General features: G+C 49.7%; 4 protein-coding genes across 4 annotated transcripts; 2 read left to right on the forward strand and 2 right to left on the reverse strand.

Moving 5' to 3' along the window:
- Positions 1-2047: 2047 nt before the first annotated feature.
- Positions 2048-2565, reverse strand: F5J12DRAFT_715636 (C2 domain-containing protein; the record flags this gene model as incomplete). The annotated part of the gene is made up of 2 exons (XM_051740969.1): positions 2048-2178; positions 2238-2565. Coding segments are annotated over 2 exons (459 nt in total), but the record flags the coding sequence as incomplete, so codon positions are not given.
- A 283-nt stretch (positions 2566-2848) lies between these two features.
- F5J12DRAFT_441163 (ABC transporter) lies at positions 2849-8877 on the reverse strand. Its single transcript, XM_051739434.1, has 25 exons — positions 8639-8877; positions 8364-8578; positions 7827-8313; positions 7178-7773; positions 6944-7125; positions 6439-6893; positions 6245-6382; positions 6109-6192; positions 5591-6057; positions 5515-5535; positions 5441-5468; positions 5280-5384; positions 5183-5233; positions 5098-5131; positions 4859-5046; positions 4794-4800; positions 4615-4744; positions 4537-4564; positions 4344-4481; positions 4035-4294; positions 3834-3988; positions 3498-3785; positions 3361-3444; positions 3252-3313; positions 2849-3198 (listed from the first exon to the last, which is right to left on the reverse strand). Exons 2-25 carry the CDS (start codon positions 8465-8467, stop codon positions 3073-3075), a joined length of 4218 nt encoding a protein of 1405 aa, XP_051602931.1. The 5' UTR covers positions 8468-8578; positions 8639-8877; the 3' UTR covers positions 2849-3072.
- Positions 8878-9264: 387 nt separating this feature from the next.
- F5J12DRAFT_809334 (Phospholipase/carboxylesterase) lies at positions 9265-10339 on the forward strand. Its single transcript, XM_051744737.1, has 4 exons — positions 9265-9343; positions 9404-9478; positions 9555-9950; positions 10003-10339. The coding sequence occupies exons 2-4, from the start codon at positions 9416-9418 to the stop codon at positions 10252-10254; spliced, it is 711 nt and encodes a 236-aa protein (XP_051602932.1). The 5' UTR covers positions 9265-9343; positions 9404-9415; the 3' UTR covers positions 10255-10339.
- Positions 10340-10811: 472 nt separating this feature from the next.
- On the forward strand, positions 10812-17474 carry F5J12DRAFT_910928 (ABC protein; the record flags this gene model as incomplete). Its single annotated transcript, XM_051749029.1, has 36 exons — positions 10812-10963; positions 11025-11076; positions 11133-11567; positions 11631-11795; positions 11889-12029; positions 12080-12112; positions 12175-12181; positions 12230-12282; positions 12332-12476; positions 12537-12587; positions 12643-12709; positions 12757-12874; positions 12929-13348; positions 13401-13514; positions 13570-13683; positions 13734-13845; positions 13910-14326; positions 14389-14512; positions 14697-14799; positions 14856-14898; positions 14951-14971; positions 15024-15038; positions 15091-15156; positions 15210-15293; positions 15350-15558; positions 15611-15683; positions 15733-15785; positions 15838-15862; positions 15916-16117; positions 16164-16244; positions 16299-16362; positions 16416-16431; positions 16487-16751; positions 16815-16900; positions 16954-17015; positions 17071-17474. 36 exons carry the CDS (start codon positions 10812-10814, stop codon positions 17200-17202), a joined length of 4320 nt encoding a protein of 1439 aa, XP_051602933.1. The 3' UTR covers positions 17203-17474.
- Between the last annotated feature and the right edge of the window lie 209 nt (positions 17475-17683).

Genomic DNA, 17683 nt, shown 5'->3' on the forward strand with positions numbered 1-17683 from the left:
TCTCCTCTTCGAATTTGCGCTTGTGTTCAGCCAGTTGTCTTCGCTCCTCTTCCTCGCGCTTCAACCTCTCCTGTTCAAGCTTTTGTTTGCGTTCGGCCTCCTGCCTCCGCTTCTCTTCCTCTACTTGTTGTTGACGTTCTTCTTCCAGGCGCCTCCGTTCTTCCTCTTCACGTTGTTTCCTCTCCTCCTCTTTACGCAATCGGTTCTCTTCAGCTTCGCGCCGGACACGCTCCTCTTCCTCCGAGTGTCGTCGAGCTTCGGCTTCGGCTTCAGTCTGCAAGAATCTTTCCCTTTCCTCTTCCTGCTTCCTCCGCGCCTCTTCATCCTCGAACCTCCTGCGGGCTTCTTCCTCTATTCGCTTCTCCTCTTCCTCCTCCTGCCGTTTGCGCTCTTCCTCCTCCCGTCGTTTGCGTTCTTCCTCTGCTTTCCTCTCTTCTTCTCGCCGCCGTCGTGCCTCAGCCTCAATCTCCTTCTTTTTCGCCTCTACTCGCCTCTCCCACTCTTCAGCATCGATCTTCGACGCAGTGTCCCGTACGGCTGGCTTCGGTCCTATATCTGACTCTACCTGGGCACGTGCCTCTGCCTCTTCAGTGGTTGCAGGAGGCTCGCCTGGGAGGGGAACAGCTGGTGGGGCAGGCGATGAACTGGAAGTCTCAGCTGTCGTGCTGGGCGGCTGGCACGTTGGAGATGCGACTGCAGGTTTGGGGGACGTGGTGGTAGGTGGGGGAGGAGAAACAAGAGGTTTTCTTGCAGGGAGTGGAGATCCTGTGGGAGACGAGGACACCTCCAAGTTGTGCAAGGGTGGTGGCGGCGGGGGTGGCGGGGGCGATGGCGGGGGCGATGGCGACGCATGAGACGCTGGCTGCTGAGTTTGTTGTTGTGTCGGGACTGAGTGAAGCGGTGGTGGTGGTGGAGGTGGAGGTGGCGGGGGCGGTACTGTGAAGCGTGGTTGCGATTGAGTCTGTTGGGAGGGATAATATAGTTGAGCCACGGGTTGTGGATGAGAGGTAGGTGGTGAAGCGTATGGTGACTGTGCCTGGAAGTGAGATTGTGGAGTTGCCGCTGGAGGCGGAGCGGGTGGCGGATAAGGTGGATGAGGCAGGTGGTAGGGCTGCGGCGTTCCCGGAGTTTGAGGACCATGTAGAGAATATGATGGTATCTGCGCAAATGGTGGACTTTGCGATGCAACGGGCGGAGGTTGAGGTGATGGTGAGTAAGAGTGAGTTTGCAGGCCTGGCAAGTATGGCGTGCCGGTGGTTGGATAGCCTTGCGGCAAAGGCGTCGAAGGAGGTTTCGGAGCTTGGTTCAACAGAGAATACTGTGAAAGCGGTCGAGACTGGGGAATTGACCCTGGAGGCGAATACTGAGTGGGTGATTGGTTGTATGATTGGAAGTGTGCCTGAGTGTTATGCTGATCGTACCCTTGGAATGGTGCTCCCTGCGCGTGAGATGCATCCGGTGATTGTACCGATGGAATGGGAAGAGGGAAAGAAGGAATGTCATCCTCGCCAGATTCTTGGATAAATATCGCTGGAGGTGGTCTTCCGTGATGTTCCGGCGCAGGTGTCTGCAATGTCGGTGCTGGTGAAAAAGGCACAGGAGTCTGTGCGGGTGTTGGCTTGCGATGAGGATGAGTTGTGTCAGTGTCCAGAGATGATACAGTAGTGGTGCCAGAGAGTCGCCGAGAATCCTGTCCAAAAGCTTGTGATGGCCGCCCTCCGCGTCCAGGGCGGAGGATAGTGGGAACATGTCCAGGCTTCTTTCCCATGGGTTTGTTATTGTTCTGGTCTTCTGGAAGGGGAGGCAGCTCGTCACTCTGCTTTGGCTTTGGAACGAGTGGCTGCACGGCATTACCCGATGATTGCTGCGATGATGGATTCATTTGAGGATGCAAGGATGCTGGTAATGAAGGAGGTGGTGGTTGGCTTGATGTCCTTTCCCTTGGTCCAGAGAGGGGCGGTCGGCCGGACAGGGGCACATCGGTCTGCGGAGAGGGCAAGTTGATGGATGAGTTAACATATCGATCTCGTAAGGTGAAGTGGGAGGCTGGTCTCGTTAGCCGGTCAGGTGTAAGCTTAGTTGGACGACGGGTGGGTGGTGGTGGTGAATTTGCGTAGAACGTCATCTCGAGATATAATTCGCCTCTCGCCCCGGCTGACGTTTCTAATTGGACCCAATCTGAGACGATCATGCTCATTAGCAGAGCAAGTGGGATCAACATCAAGTACAATGCGCACCATCAAACTCGCCAGTTTTGAGTGTTTCCTCGATATCCACCGTGCCCTTCCCGAGAAGCACATCCTCCGCCTTGGACTCCTGCTTGTAGCAAGCCACCTCCAACGTTCTGTTTGCTCTATCCTTCCCAGGATCGGCATAGACAGGGAACCGGAATTCATCGTCCCATTCCGGGTGCTGACCGCCTTTCGGAGCGACGTTGGTCTTTTCCGTCCGACCGCAGAGAGTCACCTGGGCATAGGGGTCTTGCTTGAAAAATGAAGGTTGGTGGAGGTGCCGCGCCTTCAGTACCACGACGACGAGGGTGCCGATTTCTTTCGGCTGGGACATGATGGAGGATAGTGTCTTGTCAATTTTCGAGTCCTATGCCTAGTATATTAAGCTGCGGTGAGCTCTCTGTGGGGCTGTACAATCCGAAGGTAGTTGGCTGTGCTCGGCCTGGTGACCTACTACCGGGCCAGGTGGATATCTAGGATTAACGGTGAAAAGACCGTTAACACCTCCATCCCATACGCAGGAGAGTCGTACCAAGTAGTAGCTTTCAGGCCGCGGCAGCGGACAGTTACCGAGCAAGTACTAGCAGACTTGAAGCTTGAAGTGGACGGCCACCCGAATTCCCACTGCTCCGTCAAGCTTTCAATCACTGGCAGACGTCATCCAAACACCGACGAACAACAAATCATTTGTTCATGAAATCACATAACTACCAACTAACCAGTGAGAGTCCGACGAACGACCAGCTAATGCATGACATCTACAACAACGTATGTCCATCTATCCGTCAACGTTCAATTCCGTTTGGTCTATTATATCAATTTAGCAGCTTCGTTGTGGTAGTCATCCTGAGTGCAGTGCGCGCATAGAGGCAATCGTAAAGTCATCAAAAGATATCGAAGATCTCTCGCACATTCCACGGAATATGCCGTTCGGAATGGAGTAAAGGTTCGCAGGTGTATCGAATTCCTGAAGTCTGCGTCAACCCACGATTCTTCAAGGCAAGAAAACAAAATGCTCACAGCAATCGTTCCTGCGTCAAGGACGCAGATTTTATCATAAGATATAATAGTGCGCAGACGGTCTGCAGCTCGTGAGCTCTTGCTCCAGAAGAGTCATGTTGGTACCCACGGGCAATGCAAAGAATTGTGCGGTCTTTGAACTCTGTGGCAATGGTGTCTTGTATCTTACGATCGGTTTCATAGTCCACCGATGCTGCGAGGTAAGGTGAGTCGGTTTCGTCAAATGTAACAAGCATGAGGACACACCAGTGGCTTCGTCTAGAATGAGTATTTTGGTATCATTTACCAAAGCTCGCGCGAGGGATACTAAAGAACGCTGTCCAATAGACAGGTTACTACCATCTTCATCTATAGGGCTATCAAGGGTGAAGCGGGGTCCATGGGCTGACGAATCATTCGACTGCTCTGCTTGAGTTGAGTTAGACTGCAGCTCGCGTGAGGATTCCACAAGGTATGCCCGCTTCAGAGCATCCCAAAGACGTGCATCATCATACAACCCAAAGGGGTCCAGGTTCGTCCGAAGCGTTCCAGAGACTGTGGATCTTCAGACAGCTGCACGGTTTCACAGGAACACAAACTCACAGAGGAAAGCATCCTGAGGTATAATGGAGAGGCTTTTCCTGAGTTGGGACAAGCCAACCGCTGCGATGTTCACACCGTCAATCTCAATAGAACCCGACGAAAGTTCGACAATGCGGAATAAAGCTGTCATTACAGACGACTTTCCCGCTCCAGTTCTGGGTGCACATTAGGTTACTCCCTGCCTATGCGTACAACACCCACCTTCCAACGATACCAATCTTCTCGCGTGGGGCGATGGTCATGTTCAACCCCTTGAGCACAGGTGGCAACTCTGGACGGTACTTCATCACGACGTCGTTCATGGCGATTCTGCCTTCGGAGGGCCAGTTCGCAGGGACAGTAGCATTGTCCAGGTCGTGGGGTGCCTCCTGGTCAACCTCATCTGCATAATGAACAACACGTTCCACACTGTTCATGTTGTTCTCTACATCTGCAAATTGGCGGACAGCCCACCCAAATGACTGTGAAACAAGTTCAAAAAGAGAAGTCGCATTGTAGAAAAGCACCGACCTGTTGCACGCCGAGAACATATGACAGCACGACACCGGTTTGCGCCGGTGAAATGCTGAAACGAGTGCCGACTGCTAGAAGGGCGACAGCAAAAGTGAGGGTTGTGCCGAGAAGATCGAGCCGTATACCGAGCCACCGCTAGTTGATTTCGCATTATCAACTCACATTTTTTCTGTATTCTATAAATGCCCACCTGATTCGTTACCGTTAACCAGTATGCTCTAAGAATACATCAGGAAGTCAAACGTTATATGTAACTTTGGAAATCAACCTGTTTTCAATATCGACCAGTTCATGATTCTCACTCTTGAAACGGTCAATTTCGCCGTAGGCTCGGATTGTCGTCAAACCTGATAATGACTCTGAGAAGTGAGCATAAAGGGAACCCCTCAAAATCGCATCTACGGCGAGATCAGTACAAATTTCTCATAGTTCCTATATCAAACGTACCAATGCGCTAAAACCAAACCAGGCTGATCAGCCACTCAATTTGATAACAATGCTGAACTTCTCACCTTTAGCTCTCTCGCACTTGTTCGGTAGAAAACCGCAACGTGACAGTAGACAATCAAAACAAAGAAAACGACAATCAAGAACCAAGGTAAGAGAACGGAGATCAATATGATGGCCCCAAGAATCTGAGAACCAGTAGCAGAGAGCATGCGTAATGCATCTCCAATGAGGTTATCAATGGAGTCGATATCTGCACGCGACGTGAGTTCTGTCGTCTCACCACACTCCGAGGTGACAATACCTTTAGCAAAACGGTTCATGATACGGCCGAGGGGCTGATGCAGTGCGGTGAATTAAATTCCATAGCAGGTCGGAATGGAACTCACCGTCGTCTCGAAGAAACTCATAGGGGCGTGAAGGACACGGCGAATAGCTCTCTGCGGACGTTCAGTGGCATTCACGGGGGAACACAGTTAGTCGCACCTCATGCAAATTTTGTGACGCGTAGTAGGTAAGCAATGCAAATACAAAGCCCACGAAGAACATGGTAAAGGCCTGCGAAACGCCAAGAGCAGCATAGATGCCCATCTATGACCACCAAGTTATCAGAAGGGTTGCAACCTAGGATGCTTTAAGTTTCTTACATAGAACCCTTGGGGGTAGTTCCACTTCCTGAACAGAAGTCAGTCGACACTACCGTCGTCACATAGTCACCTACATTTCCTCCCAGTAGACGAGCCTACAAATTCGAGAGTCGGAATCAACGGAGACTCCCAATAGGATGTCAGGCTTACCAGTAGGCAGACATGACATTTGCACCCTGCATGAGAACCAAAGATAAGAGCAGAAACGGCACTAATATTAGACCGTGGCCCGCTGAAAGGTATTGCTGATAGATCTGCCAGCGGATAGCACCAGTATTGCGTTCTTCCCCCTGCATCATTCCCTGGCCCTTGACAGCATCTTTCTTCACCGGCTCTTCTGAGGGTGCTTCCTTGGCTTCTTCCGATTTCGCGGAAGGGTCTTCTTTCGATCCAAATTCCTTTATGAATTTGGCGAAAGTACCATCATTAGTCATCAATTCATGGTATGTCCCGCGTTCGGCAATCTGCCCGTCGACAATCGTGTAAATGCAATCCACTTCCGGGAGGAAATGCAATGCATGAGTGACAAGGATGCGGGTTTTTCCACTATTGTTGTTCTTCAGTACGTTGTAAAAAACCTCTTTTCCGACGTGAGCATCCAGAGCAGATAGAGGATCCTAGACCCAGATATGAATAGCAAGTGCAGGATCAGCTTGGAGATGACGCACATCAAAAATCTGGATATCGGTATTACAGTAGATGGCGCGACAAATGTTGATACGTTGCTTCTGTCCACCGGACAAGGATATGCCCTAGACTTATGGTGAGAATCGAGAGATTTCAGTGTTCCAGCATGCGGCTTACTTTCTCACCAACCTCGGTGAGGTCGTAGTTTGGGAGTATCTGAAGATCAGCTTCCAAACAAGCGTCGCGAACAGCCTTCCAATATCTCTGCTCCTCGAAAGGTCGTCCAAAGCAGATGTTGTCACGAATGGTAGCGTTCTTGCAAGAACTAATTAGTGTTGTTACTGAGCAACAAGGAAGCGATAGAAATATACCTGTATCCAGGCGCTCTGGGCACAATAGGAAACGGTACCACCAAACTCGACGGAACCGGCACTTCTCCGCATTTCACCGATGAGACCTTGAAGTAAAGAAGTCTTGCCCATACCAACTGCACCAACGATGGCTACCAGCTGGCCATGGGGGATCTCCAAATTCACATCTTTTATTTCGAATATAGTGGCAGGGTCCACCGGTTTCTGTTGCGTTAGCGAGGAAAGCTTAGAGCTGCCCCCTTTGTCAGGTTCGACCCTCTTATCACTCTTCAGTTTCTTGGGATCCTCCGGTTGAGGAGGTGGACTATCCCAGCTAAAGGATGCACCCTTGACTCTAACGGCAACATCCAAGTCTCGACTGTGAACAAGGGTTTCATCTGACGTCTCGGCGACAAAAACGTCATACAAACGATCACATGCAGTAGCGGCATCTGAAATCGTACTGATAGACATGGCTACACAAAGATCAGTTCGAGCAACGTAAAATTGGTCAAGGCCCACATACGGAACATCATGAGTGGCATTCTAAGCAAATTGAAGAGGGTCAGCGAGGAGAATACTGTCGCTGCGTCGAGAGGGTGGCCGAGCAAAGAATATGTAATGAATGCGATTACGGAAGCTAATGCAGGCAGAGACAGTGCTACTGCATTCATAGCGGCACGCAAGATGAGAAGTGTGCGGATGTAACTGCAATTTGCCGTGAAAGTGAGTCCCACGATCCGAGAAATGTGGTACATACCCCATCTCCAAACGGCGGAACTCAGAGATGCGTTTCAAAAATGGAACCTCCCACGCGAAGAACTTGATAACTTTCATGCCCCCCAACATTTCCTGGAGTGATTTCGACCGCTTGTCCGTCCACAGCATGCTTTTCAGTCTGAACGAGAACAAGCGTTTTACTGTATACGTGTTAATCGGGGTTACGACGATGAAGAGCGCAAAACCGGCCAAAGCACTGGGGCCCAAGTTGATAAGGAGGAGGATCAGACAAACGATGAGCTGTATCGGAGCCGTCCATGCCATGTGGAAATAACCCATGCAATAGTCGATGCGCGAAACGTCTGTCGAAATGTGATTAACCAGCCGCCCGTTGCTTAAGGTAGCCCTAGAACGCGATGTGAGGTTAAGAGATCGAGAGTAGATAGCTGTTATCAAGCCTCCACGCAAAAGAACACCGCTGGCCATGCTCCGGTAGAAGAAGTGATTCATACACCAGGACGAAATCAGTTGCATTGCAAGGAGCACGAAGGAAAGCCCTGCACCGAGCCCAATGGATGGTGGGCGTTGTCCCGCTAAGTGACTAGTATAGGAATTGGTGGCAAAAGTAATGATGCTCTAAAAAGTTTCTTTAGGACAATCGAAAACGTAGATAGTATTGTGTGCCAAACCTTGACAACAAGAGGGCTCGTAACCTGGGCTGTATCAGCGATAACTTTAAGAACGCCGCCAGACCAGAAGAACCATTTGATGCTATCGTTCATAGCAAGTATAAGGCTCGCTTTACGTTTACCGTCTCGCTCTCTCCAAAGCTTTTCTCTCTCACCCCTATTTCCACGGATAGCCCACCAAATAGCCCTCAGACCAGGCTTAACCTCGCCACTTTCCAGTCTGGCATTGTACTCCTGGGCTTCCTTGCGTCGCCTCTGGAAAGACTCAAGTATAAGGGTAGAGATGCGAACTGAAGCACGATGATCCTGTAACTTGTAAAGATCAGGTGCTTCTAAAGGTCTCGCGTAGCCCAAGGACAGCAACGGGGTAACCCAGGTGAATAGCAGCAAACTGAAGAAACCAGCCGAAGCCTCCGGAGTCATGAGAGCATCGTGGACAGACTTTGGAGGAGGGGGTAATTCATCAGCTTTGGGGAACGTGAAGTATCTGTACACGATGGACTCAAGGGGCGTTAAAAGTTCGGTGAATATCCTTACCTTAGGATCCGAAAGCGACGTAATGGTCGTTCGGCCTTTTCAGGGTCTGAGATACCAACCGTTGTTTCCACTTCCTTCGTTTCATTCTTCGAGTGTTGCATCATCGAGTACGGAGGAGTGCCTCCTATGGCGGGGGATCGCAGTTAACCGGAAAACCATGACTTACCCAGATTTTGAGCTTGTGTCTGGCTCAGGGGGGAAGAAGATTACGAATCCTGGATGACAATCACCGCATGGCACAACGGCTTTGAAATAGCATGGACATTTCCGCTCACCTCAGCAAAGTGAGTTACCATGTTTGACAAGCGCTCGCCATGGTGGCATCTATTTACCTACGCTGATCCCGTAGCATAACAGCTATCTCCTAAAGCACGGTATATGTATGCTGCAAGTTGCGGCATTGTCATTAGCCTGAGGAAGAGATCTGAGAGGACTATCTAGAGAAGGAAAATATCTGATTCTGCTTCAAGGAGGCCACCCGGACCCGGTGGGGGTTGCCATACTAGACGTCACTGTTGGTACCTGACATGTCTGCATAATAATGCTTACGGCGCTCCCTTTAGCGGAGCGCTTGATAAGCTCGACATAACAAGGTCAGCAAGTTGCAACAGAGTATATGCTTACTTTCTGAAAGGTTGCATTCGCTCGGGGTGGCGTGCCTGAGAAGGAAGAGGATAAAAATTTTACAAGAACATCGTATAGCTATCTCTTGCTCTTCCATTGATACGATGCTGCACATCTCACAATTCTGAAATAGGGTCTCAGACTGCAGATGGCATTTTTTGTTGTGCGTCTAGTAGTGGGTGTGTTTGCTTACAAATTCTTCACTCGACCAACTTGCCTGAAACGGACGATAAGTATGGAAAGCCAGACACTCGCGCCACATAATTTTTGAACTCAGCGCCGTACGCCCAAGCACTTACCACTTTAGGAAAATAATCTTCCAGCGAGACCTTAAACACCATCAAACATTAAGTGGCGCAAGTGTCTGGCTTTCCATAGATAAGCAACAGACTAACCTTTCGTGCTGTCGTTCCAAGTTGCCAGTAGACATGAGCACTCCATTCATCGTTCAAGCAGCAAAGAGGCACACGGCCACTGTTATCTTCGTGCATGTATGTATTATATATGCACTTATGCCGTAGCCCACCCCGCATACAGGTGATCTAACCCACGATTCCCTCGCAATAGGGTCTTGGCGATTCAGGGTACGGATTGTCGCATGTCGCACAGATGTTGCGGAAAGATCCTCAGTTACAGCATGTCAAGTGGATTTTGCCGCATGCTCCAACGAGGGCCATCACCGCCAATGGTGGCTACCGGATGCGAGGCTGGTTTGACATATACAGCTTTACTTTCAAGGAATCAGAAACAGAAGATCGTGACGGGATGCTCGAATCTGTAAAAACACTGGAAGCTCTCATACAGGAAGAGATCAAAGCAGGGGTGGACGCAAGTCGGATTGTGTTGGGAGGATTCAGTCAGGGTGGCGCCATGTCACTCTTGACGGGCCTGACTTCGCCAGTTAAGCTGGGAGGCTTGGTAACTCTCAGTGGATGGCTACCTATCCGGAATGAGGTCGAAGAGGTGAATCTCTGACACCATAAAATGATATTATACTCACCTGGAGCCACTTCAGAAGCTCGCTTTGCATACACCTTCGCTGCCGATCTTCATGGGGCATGGCGTTGAGGACCCCATCGTGCCTGTCAGCATTGCAGAGCTGTCTGCTCGGTATCTCTCAGAAAAGTTTGGAGTTGCCTCGCAGGAAAATATCGGAGAACCCGGATTGAAGTTCAAAGAATACCCTGGACTTGAGCATTCAACATCAGAGGAGGAGTTGGAAGACGTTGCAGCGTTCCTTAGACATGTCGTTCCAGAGTCACAGTAGGATGGCGCGCGCCTGTCGCATAGCCGTCGTTAAGTATGTATTTGACGATTGATGTCTAATCCATCGTGCGCATGATATATTCCGGCCTATCCCGCTAGGACTCTCCATGTAAGCCACTTTGCGACTCGCCATTATTGTCAGACACATACAGCCAATCGGAACCACGCGTTTGGGAACACTGTGGGATCGTTCCGAAGATGCCGACTGCTCTCAGGCCTTCTCAGGCACACTCCAAATCGGCCTTCGCCCGACGTCACGCCTGCCAGATATTGAATTCGCAACTGCTAAGCACATAGGTATTACCTGTTCTTACACTATGTAAATAGGTCTGACTAATTTCTGGTTTTCTCAGCGGTGAAAAGTGAGTCAGCCGCTTTCCACTCCATCTTATCGGTCCTTGCGGAAAAGTCGTGTTGATTATATATAGACAGGGGGAGCGCAAGTCGTCCCCCTTTCTTGTATTGCGATCTATCTGTCTGTGGTGTGTCTCCAACATCGCTCTAACCCCACGTCCAAGGAGCGTGCTTGATCTGCCCTCTGAGTACGTGTCCCTATCCATGCCATCCGATTCTACGCGCAGCGAACCCAAACGAAGGGGAGAGAAAGATATCCTAGCACGTGGCGAAGGTGCTCCGCTGCAGTCATTGCATATTCAGCTAGATACTGGGAATGAGTATGTGAACTACCGCCGCAAATTTTGGCAGTTGTGGTATGCCCTCCTTGTGTGGTGTTGCACAAGGGAATGCGTAAGTCCTTATTTGGGCTTACAGGTTACCAAGGAATCCGCCAGCCCCACCCCCTGCTTCACTGGAGGACGCAAAAGTAGGTGGATTTGTTTGAGAGAAAAACATAGCTGCTGACACTATTCCTCTATGCAGCTAACGCCTCTTGCTAATGCATCCCTCTTTTCTCGCCTGACATATTCCTGGATCACAGACATATTGGTGCTCGGCTATCAGCGCACTCTCCAAGCCTCGGACTTGTATAGACTTGATGCATCCCGTGAAGCCGGTCCTCTGGCGGAGAGGCTTGAGGCTGCATGGTTCAAGCGTGTCAAGGTAGCAGCAGAATGGAACGCCAGGTTAGAGAGTGGCGAAGTACACCCTTCCATTTTAAGACGCTTAGCATGGGCAATCATTGCGATTCTTTCTCAAGTAAACCGTAAACATGGGTCGGAGAAACGGAGCTACTCGGAGAGACGGGCGGCTCTGGAGAAGCGCTGGAAAGAGGTGGATGGGAAGAAAGCAGCAAGCCTCGCGTGGGCACTCAACGACGTATTCGGGTGGTCGTTCTGGCTTGGCGGGGTATTCAAGGTATGTAAATTGCACACGTGTTATGGAAGTCGTCTACGGATAACCACATATTTCCGAGAACAGGTGTTCGGAGACATGGCACAATTGATGAGCCCACTTGTACTCAAAGCCATCATATTGTTTGCGGAAGAACGTTCAGCAGCGCGCGCGTCTGGTGCACCCCTCCCGAATGTCGGCCGTGGAATTTCCATGGCTCTGGGTCTGTGGCTATTGACAATTATGTCCAGTGTATGTACCAATCAGGTGCGAAATTTCACGCTTGATTCTACAACCCCCACTGACAAATTGTACCGTGGACGACGCTTTACGATAACTGATTAGTTCTTCTGGCGTTCAATGTCGACAGGGGTCCTTGCGCGCGCCGTCCTCATTGCGTCCATTTATGAGCGCGGCGTCAATCTCACAGGAAAGGAAAGGGTTAAACTGACAAATGCAGCTCTGGTAAACCACATCTCTACGGACGTAAGTCCTTCCCCGCTCTGGCAACAGTTCGTGTACACGTACGTTTTCAGGTGAGCAGGATAGATGCATGCGCACAGTGGTTTGTGAGTTTCCTCTAGCGTAGCCCGAGATAATACGTGCCTGATCTCCCTATCTTTCAATTTAGCATGCAGGTCTGTGTTACTATGTCGTTCTTTCAGCGTGGTAACGGTTCTTCACAGCGTGGACCACACCGATTCAAGTGACCGTTTGTCTTATTATACTCCTGACCGAGGTATGCGGTATTTGCCTGCATTGATTAGATGCCTAACGCTTGCCGCCAGCTGGGACCCTCAGCTCTGGCAGGTTTCTCCCTATTCATTTTTATTATTCCATTACAACAACAGCTGATGGTACTACAACATCGGACCCGTCTACGTTCCATGGTATGGACAGAGCAAAGGACCAAAATATTACTAGAAGTTCTAGGTGCGCATCACTCCTGTTTCCAGAAATCTCCATTCATATGATGGTGCGATGGGAATCCAGGGGCAATGCGTGTTATTAAGTACTTCTCCTACGAGGTGCCTTATTTGAGGAGTGAGGATGTTCTATTTGTGCTTCTCAAGTATCCGATTTTATTACCATCTGTCAGAGTTATCTGAGCTACGCAAGAAGGAGCTACGGGACATTTGTAGAATCCAATTCTCAACGAGCGCAAAGTCCGCAATTCCCTTCTTCCTGCTAGCATGACTGATGTATTATCTAGTCTCGCGCTAGCCTTGTCACTTCCAGTTCTTGCGGCAACGCTATCGTTTGTCACGTACACACTTACGGCGCACGACTTCAGTTCCGCGATTATCTTTTCTAGTCTGAGCTTGTTCCAAGTGAGCCGCTTTCAACTTCTGTACGCCACACTGATCTATTTTGCACTGGACTAGCTCTTGCGTCAACCGATGATGTTCCTGCCACGCGCACTTTCTTTGATCTCGGATGCCGCTTCCGCGATTCAACGGCTATCACGTATCTTCCATGCAGAACTTATCAAGGGCGACACGTTCGTGATCGACAGGACCCAGGAGTATGCAGTGGTTGTCCGCGATGCAACATTTGAGTGGGAGTCGCCCGAAAAGATTGACGAGAAGGTCCCCGATGCCTCACACAATGACAACCGTGGTGGTGCACGTGGTGACAGAACTGTGAGACTGGATGGACAAGGGAGTCATGATGGAAGTCACGCTGATGCGAAAGAAAAGGACAGCCTGTTTAAAGATGCACCTGTGTTCAAAGTCAGAAGTATCACCTTGAACATCCCTCGTGGTCAGCTCGTTGCCATCGTAGGTCCCGTAGGGAGTGGGAAGGTTTGTCACCTTGCAAGGTTTGCAAGGATGGAGTAGACTCATTTGCTTGCAGTCGAGCCTTCTGCAGGGCATCATAGGTGAGATGAGAAGGGTCTCCGGCCACGTTTCACTTGGCGGAAAGGTAGCATACTGCCCTCAGACTGCATGGATCCAGAATGCTACGCTGGTGAGTGCCTGACTAGTCATTCTCGGTGGACTGGTCCACACTTCTCAGTACGCAGAGGGAAAACGTACTGTTCGGACAATCTTTCGACGAGGAGAAGTACTGGCGGGTGATTGAATTGTCGTGCCTTCTGCCTGATCTTCAGCTATTGCCTGATGGTGATTTGACAGAGGTATTTTTCACGGAGTTCGCAGCTTGGATCTGGTTAACCTGCATGCACAGATCGGTGAGAAGGGGATAAATCTAAGCGGCGGCCAAAAACAGCGTGTCAACATCGCTCGGGCCCTCTATCACGACCCCGAAATCGCCATCTTCGACGATCCGCTCTCCGCTGGTATGTCTGTAGTCGTACTTCAGATATCTTCAATGACTGATCTGCCGATGGTCACGCACTGCAGTTGACGCCCACGTTGGCAAATCCCTCTTCGAGGACATTTTCATTGGATCGTTGCGCTCTCGGGGGATCACCACTGTTCTGGTCACCCATGCCATCCATTTCTTACCCCAGGTCGATTACATATACACAATCAGTAATGGAACAATTGTGGAAAGCGGGACGTACCAAGAGCTTGTCACGAAGGATGGGGAGTTTGCGAGGTTAGACCGGGAGTATGGCGGACGAACGGAGGATACTAAGGACGAGAATGAAGGAGAAGAAGCCTCCGAGCGCTCTGTCTTTTCTCCGAAGATGGTAACTATCGAGGACGTGAAGCTGAAGTCTGCCCAAGCGCGCGAGAAAGCGACTGGCAAAGGAAAGGTGGAGGGTCGGTTGATCGTCAAGGAAGAGCGTAGAACTGGATCTGTGTCGATGAAAGGTACGTCTCGGCTTGGGATAAGCTCGCGTCCTGGAGCAGGATAGCTCACCACAGTATCTCAGTGTACTGGGCATATCTCACGGCCGCGCATGGTGCTGTCACCCTGCCTCTCGTTCTATTGTTCATCCTTATGATGCAAACGAGTCAAGTCATGAACTCATACACCCTTGTTTGGTGGGAATCCAAGTAAGTCAAGTGAATGTCTATGCTGTCGCTACTCAGCCCTTGGCAGTACTTGGCATCGATCCAACTCCTTTTACCAAACCCTATATGGATGCCTGGGAGTTGCGCAAGCGATATTCACATTTTTCCTGTGTGTGAACTTTCCTGTTCTGTCTCGGTCGTTCATCGAAACACGATGTTAAAACAGCGGCGCAAGCGTCGATGTTATGGGATATCTTGTCTCGCAGAATCTACATCACCAGTCTGTCCAGATGGTTTTCTATGCGCCCATGTCATTCTTCGATACTACCGTAAGTTCTGCGTGCATTACACATTTGGTATGAGCTTGATTCGCAACGGTCATTAGCCACTTGGCAGAGTTCTCGGCGTCTTCGGAAAAGATGTAGATTGTGAGTCTTCGCTCCTTCCGAGTGCCCCGGGGATTACTTAGAAGGCATGTAGCAATAGATAATCAGCTTACCCGTGAGTTTATCGCATACGATTCCCTATTCGTGTATTGCTAACCTACCCCCAGTCTCGATCAGATTGTGTAAGATTCTTGCTGATGTTAATCATACGTGCTAACTCAGTTCTGTTACCAGTTTATCTTACAACGGCCTCTATTCTAGGATCAGTCGTTATCGTTGCAATTCTGGAGCCCTACTTCTGTGAGTGGTGTATCTCCTGTGAATAGTTTTCACTGAGCAATCTTGTAAAACAGTGATAGCTGCTGTCTTCGTTGGTATAGGCTACAGCTACTTCGCTGGATTTTATCGTGCCAGTGCTCGAGAAGTCAAGCGACTAGGTGCACTTTGTTTCTGACATGTTTTCCGGCCGCATTTATGTACTACATCTTGCTAGACTCCATGCTGCGATCGTTGATGTATGCTCACTTTTCAGAGACATTCACCGGCCTCCCAACCATCCGCAGTTACGGAGAGATGAGACGCTTTATCACGACAAACAGATATTACATTGATCTCGAAGACAGAAGTCTGTACCTCGTAATCACTAACCAGAGGTGGCTGACTATCAGGCTTGATTTCATGAGTGCCATGCTCATGTTCTTCGTGAGCGAAATGCTTCATATTAGATGTATCTATCTCTAATTCTCACCTCAAGGTCGCACTTCTCACCGTTACGGACGTGTCTGGAATCAATGCCGCACAAATTGGTCTGATTCTGACGTATACCAGTATGTTGTCCCTTTGTTCCATCTGTAGAGCTTTTATAACTATTCGCAGTGATGCTGGCGCAATTTGTTTCTCCAATGATGAGACAGTCGGCGGATGTCGAGGTGACATATTCGTTGGTTTTGTAGTATCATGTTGGTTCTGACGCTACCCAAGAACAATATGAATTCCGTTGAAAGAAGTGAGACATTCATGTCGCTTGAGAGGTGTTCGGTTGTACTAACTCGATGGAAGTTGTTCAGTACACACGGAAGGGAACGGTACCCCAAGAGGCGCCCCATGAGATTCCAAGCAACAAGCCCCCACCTGAGTGGCCCCGATGTGGAGCAGTTCAGTTTAGAGATGTTCAAATGAGCTACCGACCCGGACTGCCACTTGTCCTTAAAGGAGTCTCACTTTCTATCGAAGGAGGCGAAAAGATTGGTGTCGTTGGAAGGTATGGTGTGACACACATATCAATCACGGGGTTAACAGGTGCACAGAACGGGCGCCGGGAAATCATCTTTGATGTTGACACTGTACCGTATCGTTGAATTGTCGAGCGGATCCATTGTTCTTGACGGGTATGGCCGGCTCTCATCTGTCTGACTGAATGAGTTAATTCAATTCTATTCCAGTATTGACATATCGACACTCGGTCTCAAGGACCTTCGCACCAGAATATCCATCATACCCCAAGATGTGCGTTTTCGATTGTATGGTACTGATTGTGGCTGATAGCGTTTACTGCCTAGCCTCTCCTCTTCAGCGGTATGCAGCCGATCCAATGTGGATATTTTCCAGACCATCCTAACGCTGTGTATAGGGACTATCAGGTCAAACCTCGATCCGTTCAGCAAATACGACGACGCCAAGCTGTGGGACGCACTGCGCCGATCTTGCCTTATAGATCCGCCATCTGCGAAAGATGGGAAATGCGAGTTCGGCGAAGAGACGCGCGCGAACCGTTATACACTAGACAGTACTATCGAAAGTGAAGGCGCCAACCTGAGTGTTGGCGAACGGTCTCTGCTCAGTCTTGCACGTGCGCTCGTGAAGGGTTGCAAAGTCGTCGTACTAGATGAAGCTACGTGAGTTCCCAGCATATCTTATTTTTGATACTGCAGCGGTGATTAATCTCATATGCGGAACAGTGCATCTGTCGATCTAGAGACCGACAACAAGATTCAGAACACTATCAAAACTGAATTTCGCGATTGCACCCTACTATGCATTGCCCGTGCGCATTCTACGTCCACGTCACAATGATGTTGACTCACCTGTTATATTCAGATCGTTTACGCACCATTATTTCATATGATCGCGTTCTTGTTATGGACGCCGGGATGGTAGCCGTAAGTCGAGACTCACTTGATATTTCTTGTTTGAACTTGATGATCTTTCCCGAAGGAATTTGACACACCCTACAACCTGTACCAGAAAGAGGGAGGGCTGTTCCGTGGGATGTGTGAGCGGAGTAATATCACCCTGAAGGATATTGAAGCGCGTGGACATGAAATGGTAAACATCGGGTCTTCGTGAATACCGTCAATCGGAACGAGTTCACCGATTTTTTGTGAGTGACCCGAAGAGCACAGATACTAGTGTTCATAGCCTGCCACAATATGGATACCAGTTTTGCACTGAAGGTTTCGGTTTTGGTCACTCCGGTGGTGAAATTTAATTGACATGGCTTCCCTCATTGTCGGGCGAGCTCTGGCCCGAACAACGCGCCAAGCAGTTCTCACCTCGTCGAACTCTCGCGAATTCGGTTCTTAGGTACTTAGTCACGCCTCATCTCCAAAAGCTAAGCGTCAAGTTGGCTGGCCAACTTGACGCTTAGCGTTTACCCGGTGAAGTAACAGTGCGTGCCGAGCTCTCAAACAATTCAAAAAACTGTCCAATGGATTTTGCACTTTACAACCCATTCCCGATGCAAATTTCCCACTTTTCGTTGGTTAAGAGCATAGATAAACATGTGTAGGACGTGAACAGAGTGCCTCGGCACCCTCCCGAGCCATCC

The sequence above is a fragment of the Pisolithus orientalis genome (genome assembly GCF_024613125.1).
Source record: "Pisolithus orientalis strain OTSU chromosome Unknown F5J12scaffold_5, whole genome shotgun sequence".
NCBI lineage: Eukaryota > Fungi > Basidiomycota > Agaricomycetes > Boletales > Pisolithaceae > Pisolithus > Pisolithus orientalis.